The sequence below is a fragment of the Mytilus trossulus genome, chromosome 5 (assembly GCF_036588685.1).
Source record: "Mytilus trossulus isolate FHL-02 chromosome 5, PNRI_Mtr1.1.1.hap1, whole genome shotgun sequence".
Taxonomy (NCBI): domain Eukaryota; kingdom Metazoa; phylum Mollusca; class Bivalvia; order Mytilida; family Mytilidae; genus Mytilus; species Mytilus trossulus.
In genome coordinates, this window is record NC_086377.1 from 67,319,845 (window position 1) to 67,339,182 (window position 19,338).

Genomic DNA, 19,338 nt, shown 5'->3' on the forward strand with positions numbered 1-19,338 from the left:
AACAGCATGTGAAAAATGCTAACATGGACACTACAAGGGACAAAAAAGTCTGGAAGAACTAATGGCACATGGAGAAGAGATGTAGCAGAAGAGATAAAAGATATGTTGATGACTTATGTGTTCAAGAACATATAAAGGATTTAGTAAGTAAGGGTAGGGTTTTTCAGAATAGATAATTATGGACACACAAACAGAATAAAATCCATAAACAATAAAGAATAGAGGAAAAAAGTTTCCCAAGTGAAAAAAACACTCGTTTGAATTGTTTTACATATGTCATCTCGGGACCTATTTTAATAGCTTCATGTTGCTAGGCGTAAATTTTATTATTGAAGGCTTTACAGTGACCTAATATAGTTATCAAAGGTACTAGGATTATATAATTTAGTACGCCAGACGCGCTTTTCGTCTACATAAGACTCATCAGGTCCGAGAACACAATTAATTCGTAGTGCATTTCTTTTAGAACATAAATGAAAATAAAAAAAATCCCACCTGCGCTTTCTCAAAGAAACTTTTACAGTGTGTTGTACTACTTTTGGGACAAATTATATCTAATTTATAGAAAACTTCATCGCCTCTAACTCAAAATATGGACAATTTTATGTTTAGGGCGTCTTGAAATCTTTTGACAGCTTCCGAAGTGCTCATTTTCAACCTTTTTCAGCTGGACCAAATCACTACTTTCCTTTAATATTCTGGACCCAAATTTTTTTACAGTGTAATTTTATCCACCTACTTGCAATTTGAGGCATTAAACATGGCGAAATAAATTTGGAAGGGGTATAAAAATTAATGGCAAGTAACCCACTATCAACAGTAGGGACTATATTTGTAAAATCAAGGGACGACAATGGTGGTCTCGGACCATCAGTGACGCTCATATCAAAATATTTATAAAGCGATGATCTGTTTGTCGTTTGGGCTCTGACTTGTTAGCAATCATACCACGCGACACGTCTTTTTATTTTGATATCGATAAAAAGAACTGTAAAACGATTTGCGCTCAATTCTATAATGACTGGTATACAAAACGCAGTATAATATTTGTAGACTATTTCGATATCTCTACCGATGTTCTGACTCAATGGACAAGTAAGCATTGGTATGTAAGGGAAAAAAATGAATTCACAAGATATATGAATTGAAAGAAGTTTGCGTTTAAAGAAAGATGTAATTTTGCAACGTCATAATATATGACCGCTGTTAATCATGCACGGCCGTTCTACTTGAGATTTTCATTGTTAGAATTAAATGTTAAAGTTAAATAATCAAAAGAACAATTTAATTCATAATTTCAATAATAACTTTGAAATCGCTCGATGTTTCTTTCATACGGTATGATAGGATACATTTAGTGATTTGTTTAAATGGCAGATTCTTCAATACATTTATTATTTGGTTAAAAGAAAGATTGTTTGTTAACATTTGAAAGGTGGTTTCTTTTAATAGGAAAATAGTTCTTTCAAATAGAAGAATGGGAATGCATTCCGTGATTTGATTAAAAGAAAGATCATACATTTCTACATTTTTATCGGGCTATTTTGTTACGGAATCAACCAGTTAAGATGAGATTTTTTTGAATGAATATGACGTCGTTCAGATGGCAAAATATGACGGGATCAAAGAAGTCTGATACGTTTCCCTTTAAATTTGTTCTCATACTGGTAAACACTCGTAAAGTTAATGAAGCTAAGTTGAATATGAATATCAAAGAGTCTTATTATTGCAGTTAAAAATAAATAGCAATGAAACTCAATGTTTTTCAGTGCTGAATAATTATAAGAAGATGTGGAATTATTGCGAATAAGACAACTCTCCATCAGATGAGAACCAATGACGTAGATGTTACCTTTTAAATTAGATCAACGTAAGACCTTCAATAGTAAGCTGTCAAATGTTCCATAATGACAAACGTAAAACAATTCAAACGAGAAAACTAACGGCTTGATTTATTTACCAAAAACATAACAAAAAACGAATATCATATACAGCAACAAACGAAAACCACCGAATTACGGGCTCATGACTTAGAACATGCACATACAGAATGTGGCGAGGTTAAATGTGTTTGCTGTCGCCACATATTTAGGATATGAATTGGAAAGTATTCAAAATCCTCAAATGAAAACTAATCATATAATGTCAAAAGTATACAATTATAGCTCTCCAACAACGAGTCAATCCCATACCAGTTTAATTAAACTATTTTGATTATAATACTCCTGAATTAAGTTAAACACGATAAGCTATGATTTTTTTTATTAAAAAAGCGTTGACTCGGCTTTAAAATTACGACGAGCAATGTTAACGCGAAGTTGAGAATGGGACTATGTTGATTTGTTCAGTGTCACGTGGGATGGTAAAAGTATCAACCAATCAAATTATGCTTTAACTATTTAACAGATTTGACTCCCTTTGTTTGAATTGCTCACCAAAGTTTGTCAATATAACTGATATTTAGACAACTGATATACAAATGGAAGGTTTAGCTAGATATAAAACCAGATTCAACCTGCCATTCTCTTCTGAAAAAAAAAACCTTTACAAATTCAGAAAGATGGCAGCTGTTTTACACGAATTACATGTATAGTCATTTCGTACTCTAACCTTTTCGTACCCGTCTTTAACCCCCCCCCCCCCCATTTAGTACACTGGCAAAAAGCTGTTTCGTACCCTGACCATTTCATACAATGACCATTTCGAACCTCATGGAATTTTTCAAGCGTACACTTTCGAACCTCATGGAAAAATATGTTTACCATTTCGTACTACATGGAAGATTAACTGTATGCCATTACATTCCTCATTGGATATTAACTATGTACCATTACATACCTCATTGGATATTAACATGTTTATCATTTCATGACTCATAGACGATTTGTGTGTATACCATTTCGTACCTCATGGAAGATTTGTATGTATTCCATTTAGTAAATCATTGAAGGTTTTTACGTATGTCATTTTACACTCTGTGTTATATTCTTATGCATGCACTTTTGAATCTCCAAGGAAGATTTTTATTTCTTGGTAAAAATAGTCTCATCAACATTTTGCAGTTTTTTACTTGTTCTGTTGCATGGTTTATGACGGGCTTTTTTTTTATGGACTTTGCCTTGGTATTCGGTATTTTTTTAGCTCACCTGGCCCGAAGGGCCAAGTGAGCTTTTCTCATCACTTGGCGTCCGTCGTCTGTCGTCGTCCGTCGTCGTCCGTCGTCGTCGTCCTGCGTCCGGCGTTAACTTTTACAAAAATCTTCTCCTCTGAAACTACTGGGCCAAATTTAACCAAACTTGGCCACAATCATCATTGAGGTATCTAGTTTGAAAATTGTGTCCGGTGACCCTGCCAACCAACCAAGATGGCCGCCATGGCTAAAAATAGAACATAGGGGTAAAATGCAGTTTTTGGCTTATAACTCAAAAACCAAAGCATTTAGAGCAAATCTGACATGAACTAAATTGTTTATCAGGTTAAGATCTATCTGCCTTGAAATTTTCAGATGAATCTGACATTCCGTTGTTAGGTTGCTGCCCCTGAATCGGTAATTTTAAGGAAATTTTGCTGTTTTTGGTTATTATCTTGAATACTAATATAGATAGAGAAAAACTGTAAACAGCAATAATGTTCAGCAAAGTAAGATCTACAAATAAGTCAACATGACCAAAATGGTCAGTTGACCACTGTAGGAGTTATTGCCCTTTATAGTCAATTTTTAACCATTTTTCGTAAATCTTAGTTATCTTTTAGAAAAATCTTCTCATCTGAAACTACTGGGCCAAATTAATTGAAACTTGGCCACAATCATCATTGGGGTATCTAGTATAAAAATTGTGTCCGGTTACTCGGCAAACCAACCAAGATGGCGGCCATGGCTAAAAATAGAACATGGGGGTAAATTGCAGTTTTTGGCTTATAACTAAAAAAAAAAAGCATTAAGAGCAAATCTGAAAGAGGTAAAATTGTTGATCAGGTCAAGATCTATCTGCCCTGGAATTTTCAGATGAATTGGATCATTGGTTGTTAGGTTGCTGCCCCTAAATTGGTAATTTTGCGGAAATTTTGCTGTTTTTTTGTTATTATCTTGAATATTATTATAGATAGAGATAAACTGTAAACAGCAATAATGTTCAGTAAAGTAAGAACTAAAAATAAGTCAACATGACCAAAATAGTCAATTGACCCCCTGAGGAGTTATTGCCCTTCATAGTCATTTTTTAACATTTTTCACAAAATTTGTAGATTTTCACTAACATTTTCCACAGAAACTACTGTTATAGTAGAGATAATTGTAAGCAGCAAAAATGTTTAGTAAAGTAAGATCTTCAAACACATCGCCATCACCAAAACAGAATTTTGTCATGAATTCATTTGTGTACAATGTTTAATATTAACATAGACCAAGGTGAGCGACACAGGCTCTTTAGAGCCTCTAGTTTAAATACAGATTGACATACAATACCCATGTATGAATAACAAATGTATCCTTTTATTTGATCGGGATATTTCTTTTTATAACATAAACTTTAAGAGTAAATAAATTAGAAAATTCAGCAACTATATATCGTTTTCTTTGCGTCTTGTTTCGTTTTAATGCGTTGTCATTTACAACCCTGACACCAATTGCTGAATGACGTCAGAGAAATGAAATTACAGGATTTATTTCACTTGTGAAATTATCAGTTTTTATTTCAGTTTGAAATCATGATATTTGACTGCAACCAATGTGAAAAAATATATTTTATATAAAAGGCCATTAAACTTCGCGTTGGATAACCGAAAGATTCAGAAATATCAATTTGACATGCGCAGATCACGGTTGAAATAATAACGATATTTCGCGTCAAAATAGAAGCATGTACTTGTATATTCTAATACTTAAGTGGATAATGAACTTTGGAGAGTACATTGTTTATTTGTTTCTCATATTGTGTCACGATATGCTTAAAAGAGGGACGAAAAATACCAAAGGGGCAGTCAAACTCATAAATCTAAAACAAACTGACAACGCCATAGCTAAAAATGAAAAGGACAAACAATAGTACACATGACACAACATAACCTCGCATATATAACTATCCTTTAATTATGTATTTTACATACCGACCGTGCGAGGGACTCTTAGATGATCTTAGGTAGGCTGAGAGACATACTGTGTACACGCTTCACTAACAATAATCATAAAACACATGGTTAATTTTCTGATCTAAGAGACGTTTCGGGAATCGTGGTTTTACTGTAATGATACAAATAATATCAAAAAAATTAAGGCTGATATTTCTTTGGAAAAATTAACTTAGTCTTTTTAAGGAGTTGTCGTAATCACGAATTGTCTAAGTCGTAATCACGAATTGTCTACGTCGTAATAACGTTACATGGTCGTAATGATGACTTCACATAAAACTACACCCGAAACTGCCGGTATCCGATCTTTAACGCATAAAGAGATTTATTTTAAATAAGAATTTGAACTTGAATGTATTTGAAACGCTTCGTGTGCCAGAAAGAATTCGATGTGTGTCACTTGCTTTATTGCACCTACTTTGACGGCCCACGAAAAATAAGAATAACTACTAAAAAATGTATATATAACTTGAAATTTACAAAGTCTCAAGTGTGTTCATTTAATAATGCGCTGCTTCCTAGTAAATACTAAGTGTATTTCTAACAATTAAGTTTCTCTCAAAAGTCATGTGGTTTCAAATTATATGGAATATTTCTACAGTACGTCAAATCCAATAAAAATGCTCATACATTAATATTGTAATGAACGACATATTTCTCGCGCTATGTAATAAAGAATTGATTTATTCTTGTCATAGATTTCATCACAGTTACCAAATTAAAGTTAAAAAAGGGAAGATTTGCAACCCAATAACATCCTACATAAAATTCAAGTAGCGATTTACCTATGCTGTAAAAATCACGTCAAACTACGTTTCCTCCGAGATTAAACAAAGACAACCAATCAAAATTGGTTTTACATCAGCAGCAATGCCAATCAGATTGGGAGTCACTCCTTTTATTACGCTTAAATGTAACCAATTAAATAAAGTACAATAATTTTATTAAATCATTAGTGAAAGATAAAGGTGTATTACAGTACTAGCACCAGCGGGGGCGACATTTTACTGAATAAATTTGCTTAAAATTATAGTTTTACGAACACTGTACATTATGCATTTGAAAATATACAACTGAAGTCAACGAAATTTAAGAAAACTAATTTTAACTGGACTTTTACATTATACAGAACTGTGACTTTTTTTTACTGAAACAATGGGAAGATATATTTTACAAGTTGTCATCTTAATAAGTTGTACATTAGGATTTACAGGTAAGCTTTTTTAAAGTAATTTTATTAAATTTGCAGGTGAGTTTTTAAATATTTTGTATTTCTTTATTATAGCGAGGGGGGGACTTCGGGATGAGGAATAGCAATCATTTGCGTTTTGATGTTTTCATTTGCGCAAACTGATGTTTTGACATAAATTCTATTTTCCATTTATATTACATTAGATGTAACGAAAAAACAAATTCTGATGAAAAATAAATTCATAAATACCAATATGAAACGTTTTTTTTTCTTTCTTCTTTTTTTCGGAGTAAAGGTATAAAATTTAACTAGTTATAATAATAATAATATGCGAATATTCATTTTCTCACGTCTTAAAAATTAAAACGGACAAGAATAATTATAGCTTGTTTTCTTTCGGAGAAACGAAAATGTTTTTCTGTACAAAAAAGTCATGGAATCAAAACAAAAATTAAGTGACTTTCAGCTCCATCATTATATAAATGTTCAAAGTTGCTTACAAGAACTATTCTAAGTGTAACATTGCATGCTTTTTGTAATCAAATTATGTACAACTTATGCGGTATGGGCTTTGCTCATTCTTGAAGGCCGTACGGTGACCTATTATAATAATTGTTAATTTTTGGATAATTTTTGTCTCTTGTGGAGAATTGTCTCTTTGACAATCATACCACTTCTTTTTTTTTCTAATATATCATCTAACTTTGAATTTAGCAATATCCTTGAACTGTGTAAAAGTCTCTATTCTTCCGTGTGATGTTTTTTGTCAGATTTGTGGTATAATCACATACATCAAATTTCTTATTATGTCTGGGTAAACAAAATATGACAATAATATAAATAACATCTCAATTGATTAAGGTCAGAAACTTACGTTTTATATATGATAAAGCATCACTTTACCAGGCAGAACATAGAAGGTATGTATCTCTTGGTAGTTTTTAATTTTCTCAAAATAGTATTGATGACTCAGTCTGAGTAATTTGTAGGGCTTAGAACGACAAATGCGTTTATCATATACATATAGAAGAACAATTTGTCGTTTCCGGCACTGGTGTATTCTGGGAGCATACACCACAAATGCTGCGGTGTCCAACAACGTTCTAAGCATAACGTTCTAAGTAAAGGAATTTTGCCAAATGACGTGACTTCTTTTGGACTTTGAAAAATTATCCATGATCCTGTTTATTTTCTCGACAAAACTAATATAAAACGGCGTATAACTATCAGGTCGACTTGGAAACAGTTAGAATATCGGAGGGTTCGGATGGTTTACATTGATATTGAATGTCTAGCAAAAAGTGAAGACTACAATGCATATAGAAAAGGACAGAGAGCATCGATAATAACGGGGTTTTTAAACATTAAGAATGAAAAATAAAGGCTTTCAAATATTTACTAACACAGAAAATTTGCCGAAAATAATTAAAGAATACTTATAAGAAGGACCCATCATTATTAAGACAATAATATCGACTCGTATTCTAAGTGCAGTAAATACAATCGTTGTACGCAATCATACAATAAGTTGAAACTTTGTTTCAATGTCAAACACAAACAAAGTTATTATTCGAGTAAAAAAACCTTTAAACCAATGTGAATACCAAAATCCGTGTTACTTGTAGTTGACATAATTTAGACGAAGTTAAGATTTAAAAAAAGCTTCGAGCTATATATATCCGGTCTATAAAATGTTTTTTTCAGTACTGCGTACTTTTTGAACACGGGGTTGAATGCCCGAACAATAAAAGTGTACAATTATCATTATAGCTTTTCCATTAAGAGTAAAAAACAATCTTTTTGTGAGAGAAAAAAAGGAATAAAAATTATGGGAAAGAAATTTAATATTAAGTTACTTTAATTATTTCAAATTATAACTAATTTGCACTTGATTCAAAGGAGTAGGTCCGGTCCGGTAAGGACTCATTTTGGCCTAAAATTTCAGTTTCATCTAACGAAAGATTTTGACCACTTTTTAAACACTTAAGTGTCTATTTCACTTGATTCAATTAGTTTTTGTGAAAGTTTTTAACTAATTTAGTCATTAAAAACGATCCGATTCAAGCTCAAATATGAAAAATCTCTCAAATATGCCAAAAAACGTCACTTTTCGGATGGTTTTTGTCAAAAATGAAAGTGGCCGCATCCGTGTTCATCCACAATCTTTATATATGTTATGTATTATCATAAAACACAACTTACATTTCAATATTAAGGATGAACACGAATGCGGCCACTTTCGTTTTACACGGAAACCGTCTAAAATTTAACTAAAATGACAGAATTTTGAAGATTTCAGCAATTTAGCATGACTTAATGATGCTAGTACCCGATATATGTGCATTGTATGGTCAAAAACAGCCCATATTTATGTAGCAGAAGCATTTAACTGTCCAATAAATAACTAAAAGTTTACATTTTAACAACTTTGTAAAACTGTTATATTTTGGGGCCAAAAAGGGGTCTTACCGGACCTACTCCTTTATATTGAAATGTGCATTACGCAATAAAGAAAACTAGACTAACAGTATACAATAAGAGAAATGACGGACAAACACTAATGAAAAGAGATAAAATAAAGGAGGGAAACGGGTAAATTTAAAGATTAGAGTAGGATTGGTAAAATAATAACAACTAAAGAAAAACGACCAGAAAAAAATCAAGAATAAAAAATGAGATCCTTAATCATTCAGTACGTGTATTATGAAGTGCAATTTTGCATAGAACACACAAATACGACTGCAAGATATCTATAACTTAACTTTCAACCGTATATCTGTACTGTTTGTGTTTGGTTTCAATCATTCGTATCATGTAGTATTTATCTAAGGTTACAAGTATAAAACATATTATTATCATGTATAGTCATTTGTCTGTCCATTATCCCTTTGATTTTTTCTTTTTATTCAACTTGTTTTCTTCAATTATAAACAATACGGAATACGAATCTGGTAATTAAATTATCAGAAATTAGATAGAACCATGAGCAATTACGCTTCCTATTTCAAGTCTGAATCTTTTGAAAGTTTTAATTCTACGTTTCCGATTAAGAAGCATCGAAGCTTTAATAGAATTGGGTAAGCATAGAAACAAGAAGTAACATATCTCTAAGGAGTAAGAATTCAAAATAATCTGACAGAACCATTGTGAATATCAATAAAAACAAAAGAAAAAAAATCATATTTCCTTACGATTCAATCCATAACTGCCTTTAATGCTACAGAATAAATTCCCTTGTTTTAAAATAAAAATGTATTTAGAGATACGGGAACTCGATCAATTAACTCAGTGTTCTAATTTGTTTTTAACGCCTTAGTAATCTCGCGCTCTCCTCGATATTGAGGATCGACTTGAAAATAGGCAAATGTTGTAAGCTGCCATTCACAGAATTATAGGCTAATGTTTACCTTAATGTACTCATTTGTTTATTTAAAAATACTATCGACAAAACAGGAAAACAACTTTGCCTCCTTTCCTCCCTGTTTTTTTTCTTCTGAATTAATAATCTATGATTTCCAACAATGTAGTACTGCGTACATTTTCTGTTCCACCCACCACTGCTGTCGACACGGGAAATAATTGAGTTATTGTCCTCATTGAAAACATTTCCAATGAAACGCGATTGGTAGTCCTGCAATGAAATTGAAGATGTGACTATATTATTTTGCATTGCAGTTAAATATCAACAATTGGGTCAAATTTCATACAAAAGATACATTAATTTACTTTGCCAATTCAGTTTATAGATCAACTTTGTCTAAAGAAAGTTGCAACCTAACAGAGTGGCGAAGGATACCAAAGGGACATTTCTTGAGAATTTCGTGATTGACGCCTTAATAAATTTTAATTCATTCGCACTTCGGCGAGGTTCACGATGAGAATAAACACTATTAGAGTAACTGCTGAAAAGAAGCACGTTGGCTCATTAAAGTGCATTACACTGTTGTTTTTCTCATAATTTCAGTTATTAAAGCTTTAAAAGGAAGCGGATTTTACAATAAATAACTGGTATCTTTATTTTCTTTGTATGAACATCAGTTTTATTATGAAAAACACCACACTGACTGAGATCATTTATGAAATAAATTTCCTGGAGGTTGATTTGAAGTGGAACTGTTCGCATTGTGCTAAAATGGTTGTAAAATGTTAAAAAACGAATCTATAAAAAGGAACCGTCTTAATCACATATCGTTAATCACGTGACGCTTCTAGCTAGAAATTATTTATTTCCGTTCGATATGTCTTTGTTATAGCCGTCTTTATGCCAGAATATATGACAATTTTCAATTAAATGTTGTCTTGAAAACCCGACAATAAAATCTCTAACTACTTTATTATTACTCTAACACGAGTTTGTCATTAGGCCACGCCAAACAGTATTTTTTTGTAATATTTTAATTCATATTAACTATCTATCATCGAATCTGACATTAGTCATGCTTTGGTAGACATTGGTATCAACGAAAACTGTAATAACAAACATTCCGAACCTTAAAAGTTAAACAAGAAAGGGAACACCATAAAAATTATTATATCCAAACTCTCAACTACATCGTACAGACTGGAAATGAATAATACTAGTACCCTCTCTTATCGAAGGCATAATATGCATGGCTACAGATATCAACTTAATCTATCCAAATAATGTCAATAAACTCATCATAGATACATGTACCAGCTCTAAATATAGTATACGCCAGACGCGCGTTTCGTCTACAAAAGACTCATCGGTGACGCTCGAATCCAAAAAAAGTTAAAAAGACCAAATATAAAGTTTCGTGTAGAGAAGTATCTTTAAGCGTAAGACTATTAAAATGAATTTTGCACATCTTTTACTCGTTTATTAACAAAATAAAACACAATCATTAAAATCCGTATTTATATTTCATAGGGAAAGATATTCTTTATTTATTATTTATTTATAAATACCACCTCAATTTTGGACACTATGGTCTCCTTAACCTAACAGCTGAATTTGCACACTTATATAATAATGGGCTTTTGACATCAGCAAATAAACTTTGCCATATTATGTCGCTAACACTAACTATTTGTCATGAAAAATTAATGTAAAAGTTTGACACGGCTAGACAAACGAATGGCGCTTTTTTCGAGAAGTGCACGAACGGAATGTTATTTCAACACTTATAGTTTAAGGGTTAATCTGCATTAACACAAATGTTGCAGATTTTTTTGCTTCGAAATAATTGTTAATTTATTAAGTGACAAACATGCTGTGAATATCGCTGTTTCTAAGATAAACCAGGGCATAGAAATTCGTATAAGATCAACCAAATTTAAATACTTGAACTATTCGAATAAATGACACTAAATATGCATTACAAGACGATATCAATTACTTTAAATCTTTACTAAAATGTTCCATTGATACAACGATTTAGTTTGGAAGTTTGTTTATACCTGGAAAACGTATTTCAAAGGGGATAGCAAATCCTTTTTGTTTTCTCTCGAAGAAGTTGTTTACCGAGTCCTTTAATAATCTATATATTAATACAATCCGGGTAAACTTACCAATATTTAAACAACAAAAAAATGTAAAAACACAAAAATATTAAACTCCGAGGAAAATTCAAAAAGGAAAGTCCAAAATCAAAAGGCAAAATCAAAAGTCCAAACACATCAAACGAATGGATAACAACTGTCATATTCCTGACTTGGTACAGGCATTTTCTAATGTAGAAAGTTATTCTTTAAGGTTACCAATTAAACACTGCAATTAGATTTTTTTAAATTTTTTTTTTTATAAAATACTATGGCTATTGAGTTTGTTATCAGTGATTTAAACAAAATTGAATATTATTGTTATACACATATATGCAAATGTGTCTTTAATCGACAAAACCGGTACCTTGGTACTGCATAACTTAATGTCTTCTCTGACTGTTTATGACAGTAAAGAGTTGACAACCTTACCTTTCACGTTTATAAATACTACTTGCCTCTTTAACTTTCTTATTGTTATGAGCAATAAGCATAAGTTTATAGTTCTCAATAACTAACAGATGTTCATGGTAGAACATGAATAAGACCATAAGTTCGGGAGTCGCTATATTTCTATCATTTTTCAAACAAAAACATTGTCATCATTTTAAGTTCAAGGTTTTCGATGAAAATCGTATATTGAATATTTATCAGCTTGTGTACTTGTTCGCTTAAAACATTTGAATCCTTTTTTTCAAAGATGCTTAAAACTATCCATATTACATGCAAAATGTCATTGTTTTTTATCACCCCTACCTAAGACAGTTACCCTCCCCGCAGTGATCGTTCCTCGTTATAATCACAAAGTAAACTTTTTCGCATACCAGACAGCTTTATCTATTAGAAAGTGCTTCGATGGAACATACAGTTACGATCATCTTAAATAAAAAATACGATCATCGTTGATAAAAATAATTAAAAGTCACGATCATCATCGTGATTTTTTGTATCTCTATTTTTATTCTTCTTGTTGCCTTTCCATCCTGTGCCAAAGAGATGTTTCTTGGCATAATACAAATCTGAAAATAAGCTGTTAATGTGGAGAAATCAGCCTTCAAAAATTTCCCTGTGTTCGCCATATTGGGATGAGTTACGATCATCACGTTGACTGCAGTGACAGTAGGAGGCATTGTGTTTTCAGGTCTTTGATTCTCCGTTTTCGTCCGTTCATCCGTCCATGTTCGTTATGATGGAATTTAAAAAAATATATATCTATCATTATAAAAAATGATATGGTTAACACACATTTGACGGGTTTATTTAACATGGAAATCTGATAATGCAAGTGGGCAAGGTATCTTGTTCAATTTATTCATGTTTTATTTTAATCATGAGTCTAATAAGAAATGTGCGAAACAATCATACAATGTACATGAATTAGTCTACGATTATATACCCACACAAAAAAAGCAGTATTACAAAGGAGTAGGAAGTTACGGAAGGGGATTAACACTCATAAGCCATGAGAGATAAACAAATTCAGGACAAAAACCTTAAACGATGAAAGGCTAACAAAAGTCTACACAACACTACGTAAACACCCGAAGACTTTTAATTTTTTTCTCGCAGTTATTTCTCCGGACCGAACGAAATTCGAATATTTTTTTCACACTTGAAAGATTGCTCCATGTTTCGAATGTTTTTTTTCTTCTGACCTTTAACGAGTTCAAGAAAAAATAATTTAAGTTCCCATTCAATGATGTCATTCATCTGCCCAAATATTTAAGCTTCTAGGAGCACCTGAGATTACCCCCAGTTTTTGTTGGGGTTCGTGTTGCTTATTCTTTAGTTTTATTTGTTGTGTCATGTATACTCTTGTTTGTCTGTTTGTCTGTGTGTCTTTTTCATTTTTAGCCGTGGCGTTGTCAGTTTATTTTCGATTTTTGAGTTTGACTATGATGATCTTTCGCCCCTCTTTTACTGTGTCTTAGAGTTTACAAAGAACTACCATTTACTAAAATTTCAGCATTCAAGAAAAACAAGCATCAACCAAAGGTTCAATTCATTGGTAGATTAGCTTTGGTGACGGTTACTGTATCTTAAAGTTCGCAACGAACATTGTCATTTACTAAAATTTCACCATTCAAGAAAAACAAGTATCAACGAAAGGTTCAATTTATTGGTAGCTAAGCTATGATGACGGTTGCTGTATCTAAAGAGTTCATAACGAACAAAAATGTCATCACTCAAAAGAAACAAGTGTGAACCAGAAATAGAAGTAGATTGTCGGTTTTATGACGGTAGTTCTATTCCTTTCAATCATTGTGTGTAGGGTGTCCCGTGTAGACAGTGGAAGCAACATGGTTATTTCTAACAAAGAAACTGTTGGACATTTTTTATTTTATTTGTTTTTATTCAAAGCGTTCTACTGATATGGATCGTTTATTCAAAACATTGTAGTGCTCTGGATTATTAGTGGTGCAATAAAGTGATGATTTAATGCCCTATTCGTCTTTGTGTAAATTTTCATGCGATTATATCTTTAAATGTATTGTCCGCAATAACGGAATCATTTTCAATGTTTACCTTGACATTTGATGGCAAATGGTTATTCACAGAAAACAATATCATCTTACTGTTTGCAAACAAACCGACCGAGTTAAGTAATACATGATACACAGTAGGATGTGTACTTTGTGTGTCCAATGTCGTGTCTTGGGACACATAACTAAACTTAAGTACTTCTAGTCAATACAGAAAAAATGTCACGAGTAGTTTTATTTAATATACAAATAAGGAAAATGTCAGACAAAAAATAAATAAAATCTAAAAGTTCGAAGGCCAAGTACCATGGTAATACAATGAATAATTATAACTAAGATGGGTAAACGAGGAAATATACACTACCTATACAATTTAATCCTAGATAGGTAAACAGTTCTTGCTCCAGTACCAGCTTATCAACGCCATTCATTTAAAAGTTGGAATGACCTCGTTTTGAGTTTAAAAGTTGTAATGACCTCGTATTGAGCCTCCTACAGTCTAGAAAAATGTTTATTTCTTTAATTGAATTGTTTACAATAACCCATAACTTAGCTATATAATTGTATAAAAAGTTCTTCCATTGAAATAGTGTCGCTTTGGGACAATAGAACACATAATGCAATCAGCTTTAATAGTTTAATAAGACACAATGCTTCAAGCTTCCGTTGCGGTATCAGTTAAAGACATGTATACGCCAGATAACTCAGCTCATAAAACGGGGAATTGTCCTAAGTCAGAGTCATTTGTTTTTTGTCAACACGAAAATGTTGATTTTGATTTAGTTTCGCATTCAAATATTGCAGGTTAAACTACAAAATCACTGGAAAGTCATTCATTGTGTACCTACATACTTTTTATGCATTTCCAAAAATGATGACCGACTCTCTGGAGTGATTTTCGAATTTTCCAAATCAGTACCATCATAAGTCATACCTTGTTAAGGATTTGAAGATCGTGACGGACTATTTCAATTATTTTAATCTCTGGTACGATTTAGTGCTTGCATAATTATCGAGGCACATTGTTTAACAACGCAACATACATTATAACATTGTATCATGTTTGTAAAGTACTATTATAGGAATTTGCTTTTGGTTGGTGTAATTTGATATAATACAGGATATGCTTACACTTCAAGAGCACACATTCAAGAACACCCCTGATTTTAGGTGGAATCGATGTTGCTCAGTCTTTAGTTTTTTGTGTTGTGTTTTGTACACTGGTTTAAAGCTTTTTGCCGTTTTGTATTTTAATTAGTCATTTCGATGTCGTTTATTTTTCGACTGATGAGTTTGAAGGTCCCGTTTTTTCAGACGGTATTGTATGATTAATTGCTATTTAGTCAACTTTTGTGCTTATGATTTGGTTTTTATTCATGGTGCATTTAATTAGGAAACCTGCATACATGTAATACAATTCCTATAAGATAGTGTAATAAATGATGGATCCATCCATAACATTTACAAAATGGTTTCTTACAGAAAACACCTGACAAATCGGAATTTTAGTCATTTAAAATTTTACAAATTTGAAACATCTTCATAAATCCATGCTCATATACGTTTATCAGTTGTATTTCTTGAAACAAACAAAATAGTATGATTTCGTATCAGTCAATTTATTTAATGGTTATAACTGTTTTAAACCGCATTTGTTTATTAGCAATAGTTAACAATGTAGCGCGTGTCATCATCAATGTAATTAATGGAAAATGACGGAATAGACATGAATAAAAATGTCAGAAATCGATCTGAAGGTAATTACCGTGTAACAAGACTTAATTAACGGTAACAGTTTACCTGGCGTTGAGATTAACGTAGTCAATTTACAAAACGATGCCATCTTCATTCCGTATATCGATTCTTATCGATATTTAAAATTGACATTTCTCAAAAAGATCAACTCGGTTATTTAAAATGATAAAAATCAACATTTATGGTTGACTGGGTTGATTTTTATCAAAATAAAAATGCAATTACAAATATTTCCTTTTAGCAGTCTTTTAATCATCGACATCTTGAAGTCCGTAAATTGTTTCTGTATTTAGTTTTCAGTTCTTTGAGCATATTTAAAGACTTTGGTGTGTAGTCGATACGATGAATTTGACGTACTTACTTTTTATTACTTTCATGTTAAAAGGAGTCTCAAACCGATAAAAATAATTGTCAAATATATAAATGTATAATAGTTTAACGACTGAAAGGATTCCCATTTTCAAACACGTGTTCGCCATGTGTCCTTGACATCTTATAGCATATCCAGACACACAAAATTGACTTCCTTTTATCACAACCGCATTATATATGTTAGTTAAAAGTACAACAGAGGTTAGAATAACTCTAAATGCTCCCTTACACTCATTGAAGTTTGAAATTTCTTTTGATTTGAAATTTACAATGTTTTAAGATTTTTTACTCCCTGCTGACTGTTCTGTTGGGTTTAAAATTTGAATAGGATTAATACGTCATCATAATTTATGGTTCATCGAAGAGTACCTTAAATCCCACTAATAACCAAACTATCAACATAATATCACGGAGCACTGTGATCTCTGAATTAAAGTACAGGACTTCAATTCTGTACAATTGAATTAAATAACACCTAGCTTACACTTTGATCTTTTTTTAAGTAAATTATTGGTAGCAAATTCAGAGAATAACTAATATCAAGTACATATTTTACCCTTGAAGATAAATTTACAATTAAAGCTATGATGATTATAACGGAATAATGCAATTTTTATTTTCAACACCAAATTTAGTGTTTGTCATTTACAGAAATGGAATACCAATGGTCTTATTTTCTTTTTTTTAATTTTTCATGTGTGTTGGTTGGTACATTTATAGCTACGGAAAACTGTCACGAGGGTGCAGAGGTAAAAGTGCACCTTTTACATATCAATCTCCCATAAACTTATAATTATTTTTCAATTAAACCAATAGATCGTATTGCACGGTGTTCTGTGGTTGAATCTGTTTTCTAATGGTAATTAAAACCATATTAGTATATGACAAACACGTATAAGCATAACAATAACATCAACACTATGATTGTTTACTGCAAGTTATTATAACTTGTATTAATCTCTTTCCACTTTGCGGTTGCAAGTGCTGCCTTGTAGTGACATAAGCCTGCCTTTTTCAAAATCTACGAAGGTGTCTTTTACGTGCAAAATATATTGCTCTCTTTTAACACGGGTCAGCTTTTAATCGCCCCCTTTCGACGGACTATCATTGTTTCTCAATACCATATTAGCAAATGGTGTTAATGTAGAGCAGAAAATTAAGCCGCTGAAATTTCACCCCGGAACGTCAATCGAACCAGGAACCTTAACGTTTACAGTTTGTGATTCACTTTCACCTCATACGAAAGTTCACGTCATTGAAATGTCCCTTTGTACATATAACGTAGGTTTACTGTCACAAATAAGTTAACAATTATGGCAATTATCTAGGCTAAAAATTGCCAAAAATATAAAAAATATCGAAACGGACCTTTTGTACTTTGCGTACGGTTCAAAATTATTCTACAAAAAGGATGTTTCAAGACAAAATGGTTAATTTGATTATTACTAGTACAAACATAACAATTTTGTTTCGAAAATTCGAGCGGCGGCTTACATTGAATTTCCAGACTACAAGTTAATTACATGAGAATGCAAAATATATACTTCCAAACTTGATCTTTTAAAGGTTTGAGTAGGTGGGTAGTGGAAAACCAATTATAATACTTAATGTTTATACAGTTACGGTTACTTATACTAACATGCTATTTTGATCTTAATGTTTTTGAAGCATGACACTGTTTCGAATTATAAGCGGATTCCAGACGATATATCTTGATCTTGATTTCTTCTACCAAAGTGCCCTATATTTTACAAATGTAGCTCGGAGGACAAGAAATGTAGGAGAAAATATTGTTTTTCTCGGGTTTCTTCCAGGAATAGACGGTTGTAGGACATATAATGATTGAATTTCTCTCGGGTTTCTTCCTGGAAGAAACGCTTGTAGGACAGATAATTTTTTAAACACCCCCATGTAAGTTTATTTTTGTAGAAAAAAGGCCATTGAAAGTTTATATTTTAATTAAAGATCACTATAACAAGGGTAAAATATACTTTTGACACCATGATAATTTCAATTTTGACATTTGACTGATTTGTATTTTTGATGTCTGGTTCACGTACAATATAGAACATGCGAATGACAGACATGTAGACTTTTACAGAAATGTCCTATGTTTCAGTTTAGAGGATTGAAAATAGGGAGTAAGTACTCAGTCTGTTTCTCTTGATTTATTCCATGAAAAGTCGGTTATCGAACAGAAAATTGTCCGTTCACCAAAATTTAAGTTTGAATGTGTATACTACACCTGTGTAAATGAACCTTCTAATTATTAACCACAGAAGATTGGACTAGTCCAAATCAATTTTAACTAAGTTCATAAGTCATCTGAGTCATGTGAGGGTCTAAATAGGGTTTACAGAATATAGAATACACATATAAGGATGATCCAATTGGTCACGAATAAGTAATGGGTGATTAAGATCAATATTTTAATTAGTTTTGAGAAATAATAACTAAAATTTGACTTTTAATTGCCATATCATACTTTTTAATTGCGAATCCAGATACTGAAATCTTTTTTTAAATCTGTCATCTCTTATTTCCTTAAATTCCAACAACATGAAATATGCAGTTTGGATATATTTTTAAATGGGAAATCAGTTGGTATTTTTTTAATGAATATACTGACTGACTTTAGAAACGCAACACTCATTTTAAAGATTTGTTTACCAAATAAAGTTTAATCCTCAGACAACTACCATTTATGCTTATCATGCTTCTTTCTCCTTCGAAAAAATAACACCTGACTTCCCTATGGTTATTAAACATTCCGAATAATTGAGATCGCACGAATTTCAGAAAGCGAAATTTCGAGCCAATAAAAGGTTTTTTTTTCTTTGTGAAACAGTTCTTTCAATCCTTGGACACACTGAAATGAGCGAAAAATTTTGTTTCACCATATTGAAA

General features: G+C 32.0%; 1 protein-coding gene across 1 annotated transcript in view; it reads left to right on the forward strand.

Moving 5' to 3' along the window:
* Positions 1–6,090: 6,090 nt before the first annotated feature.
* LOC134719825 (uncharacterized) overlaps positions 6,091–19,338 on the forward strand; it is a 29,919-nt gene continuing 16,671 nt past the window's right edge. Inside the window, exon 1 of the mRNA XM_063582776.1 lies at positions 6,091–6,340. Coding sequence (XP_063438846.1) covers positions 6,283–6,340 — 58 coding nt within the window. The 5' untranslated portion in view covers positions 6,091–6,282. The remainder of the gene's footprint in view (positions 6,341–19,338) is intronic.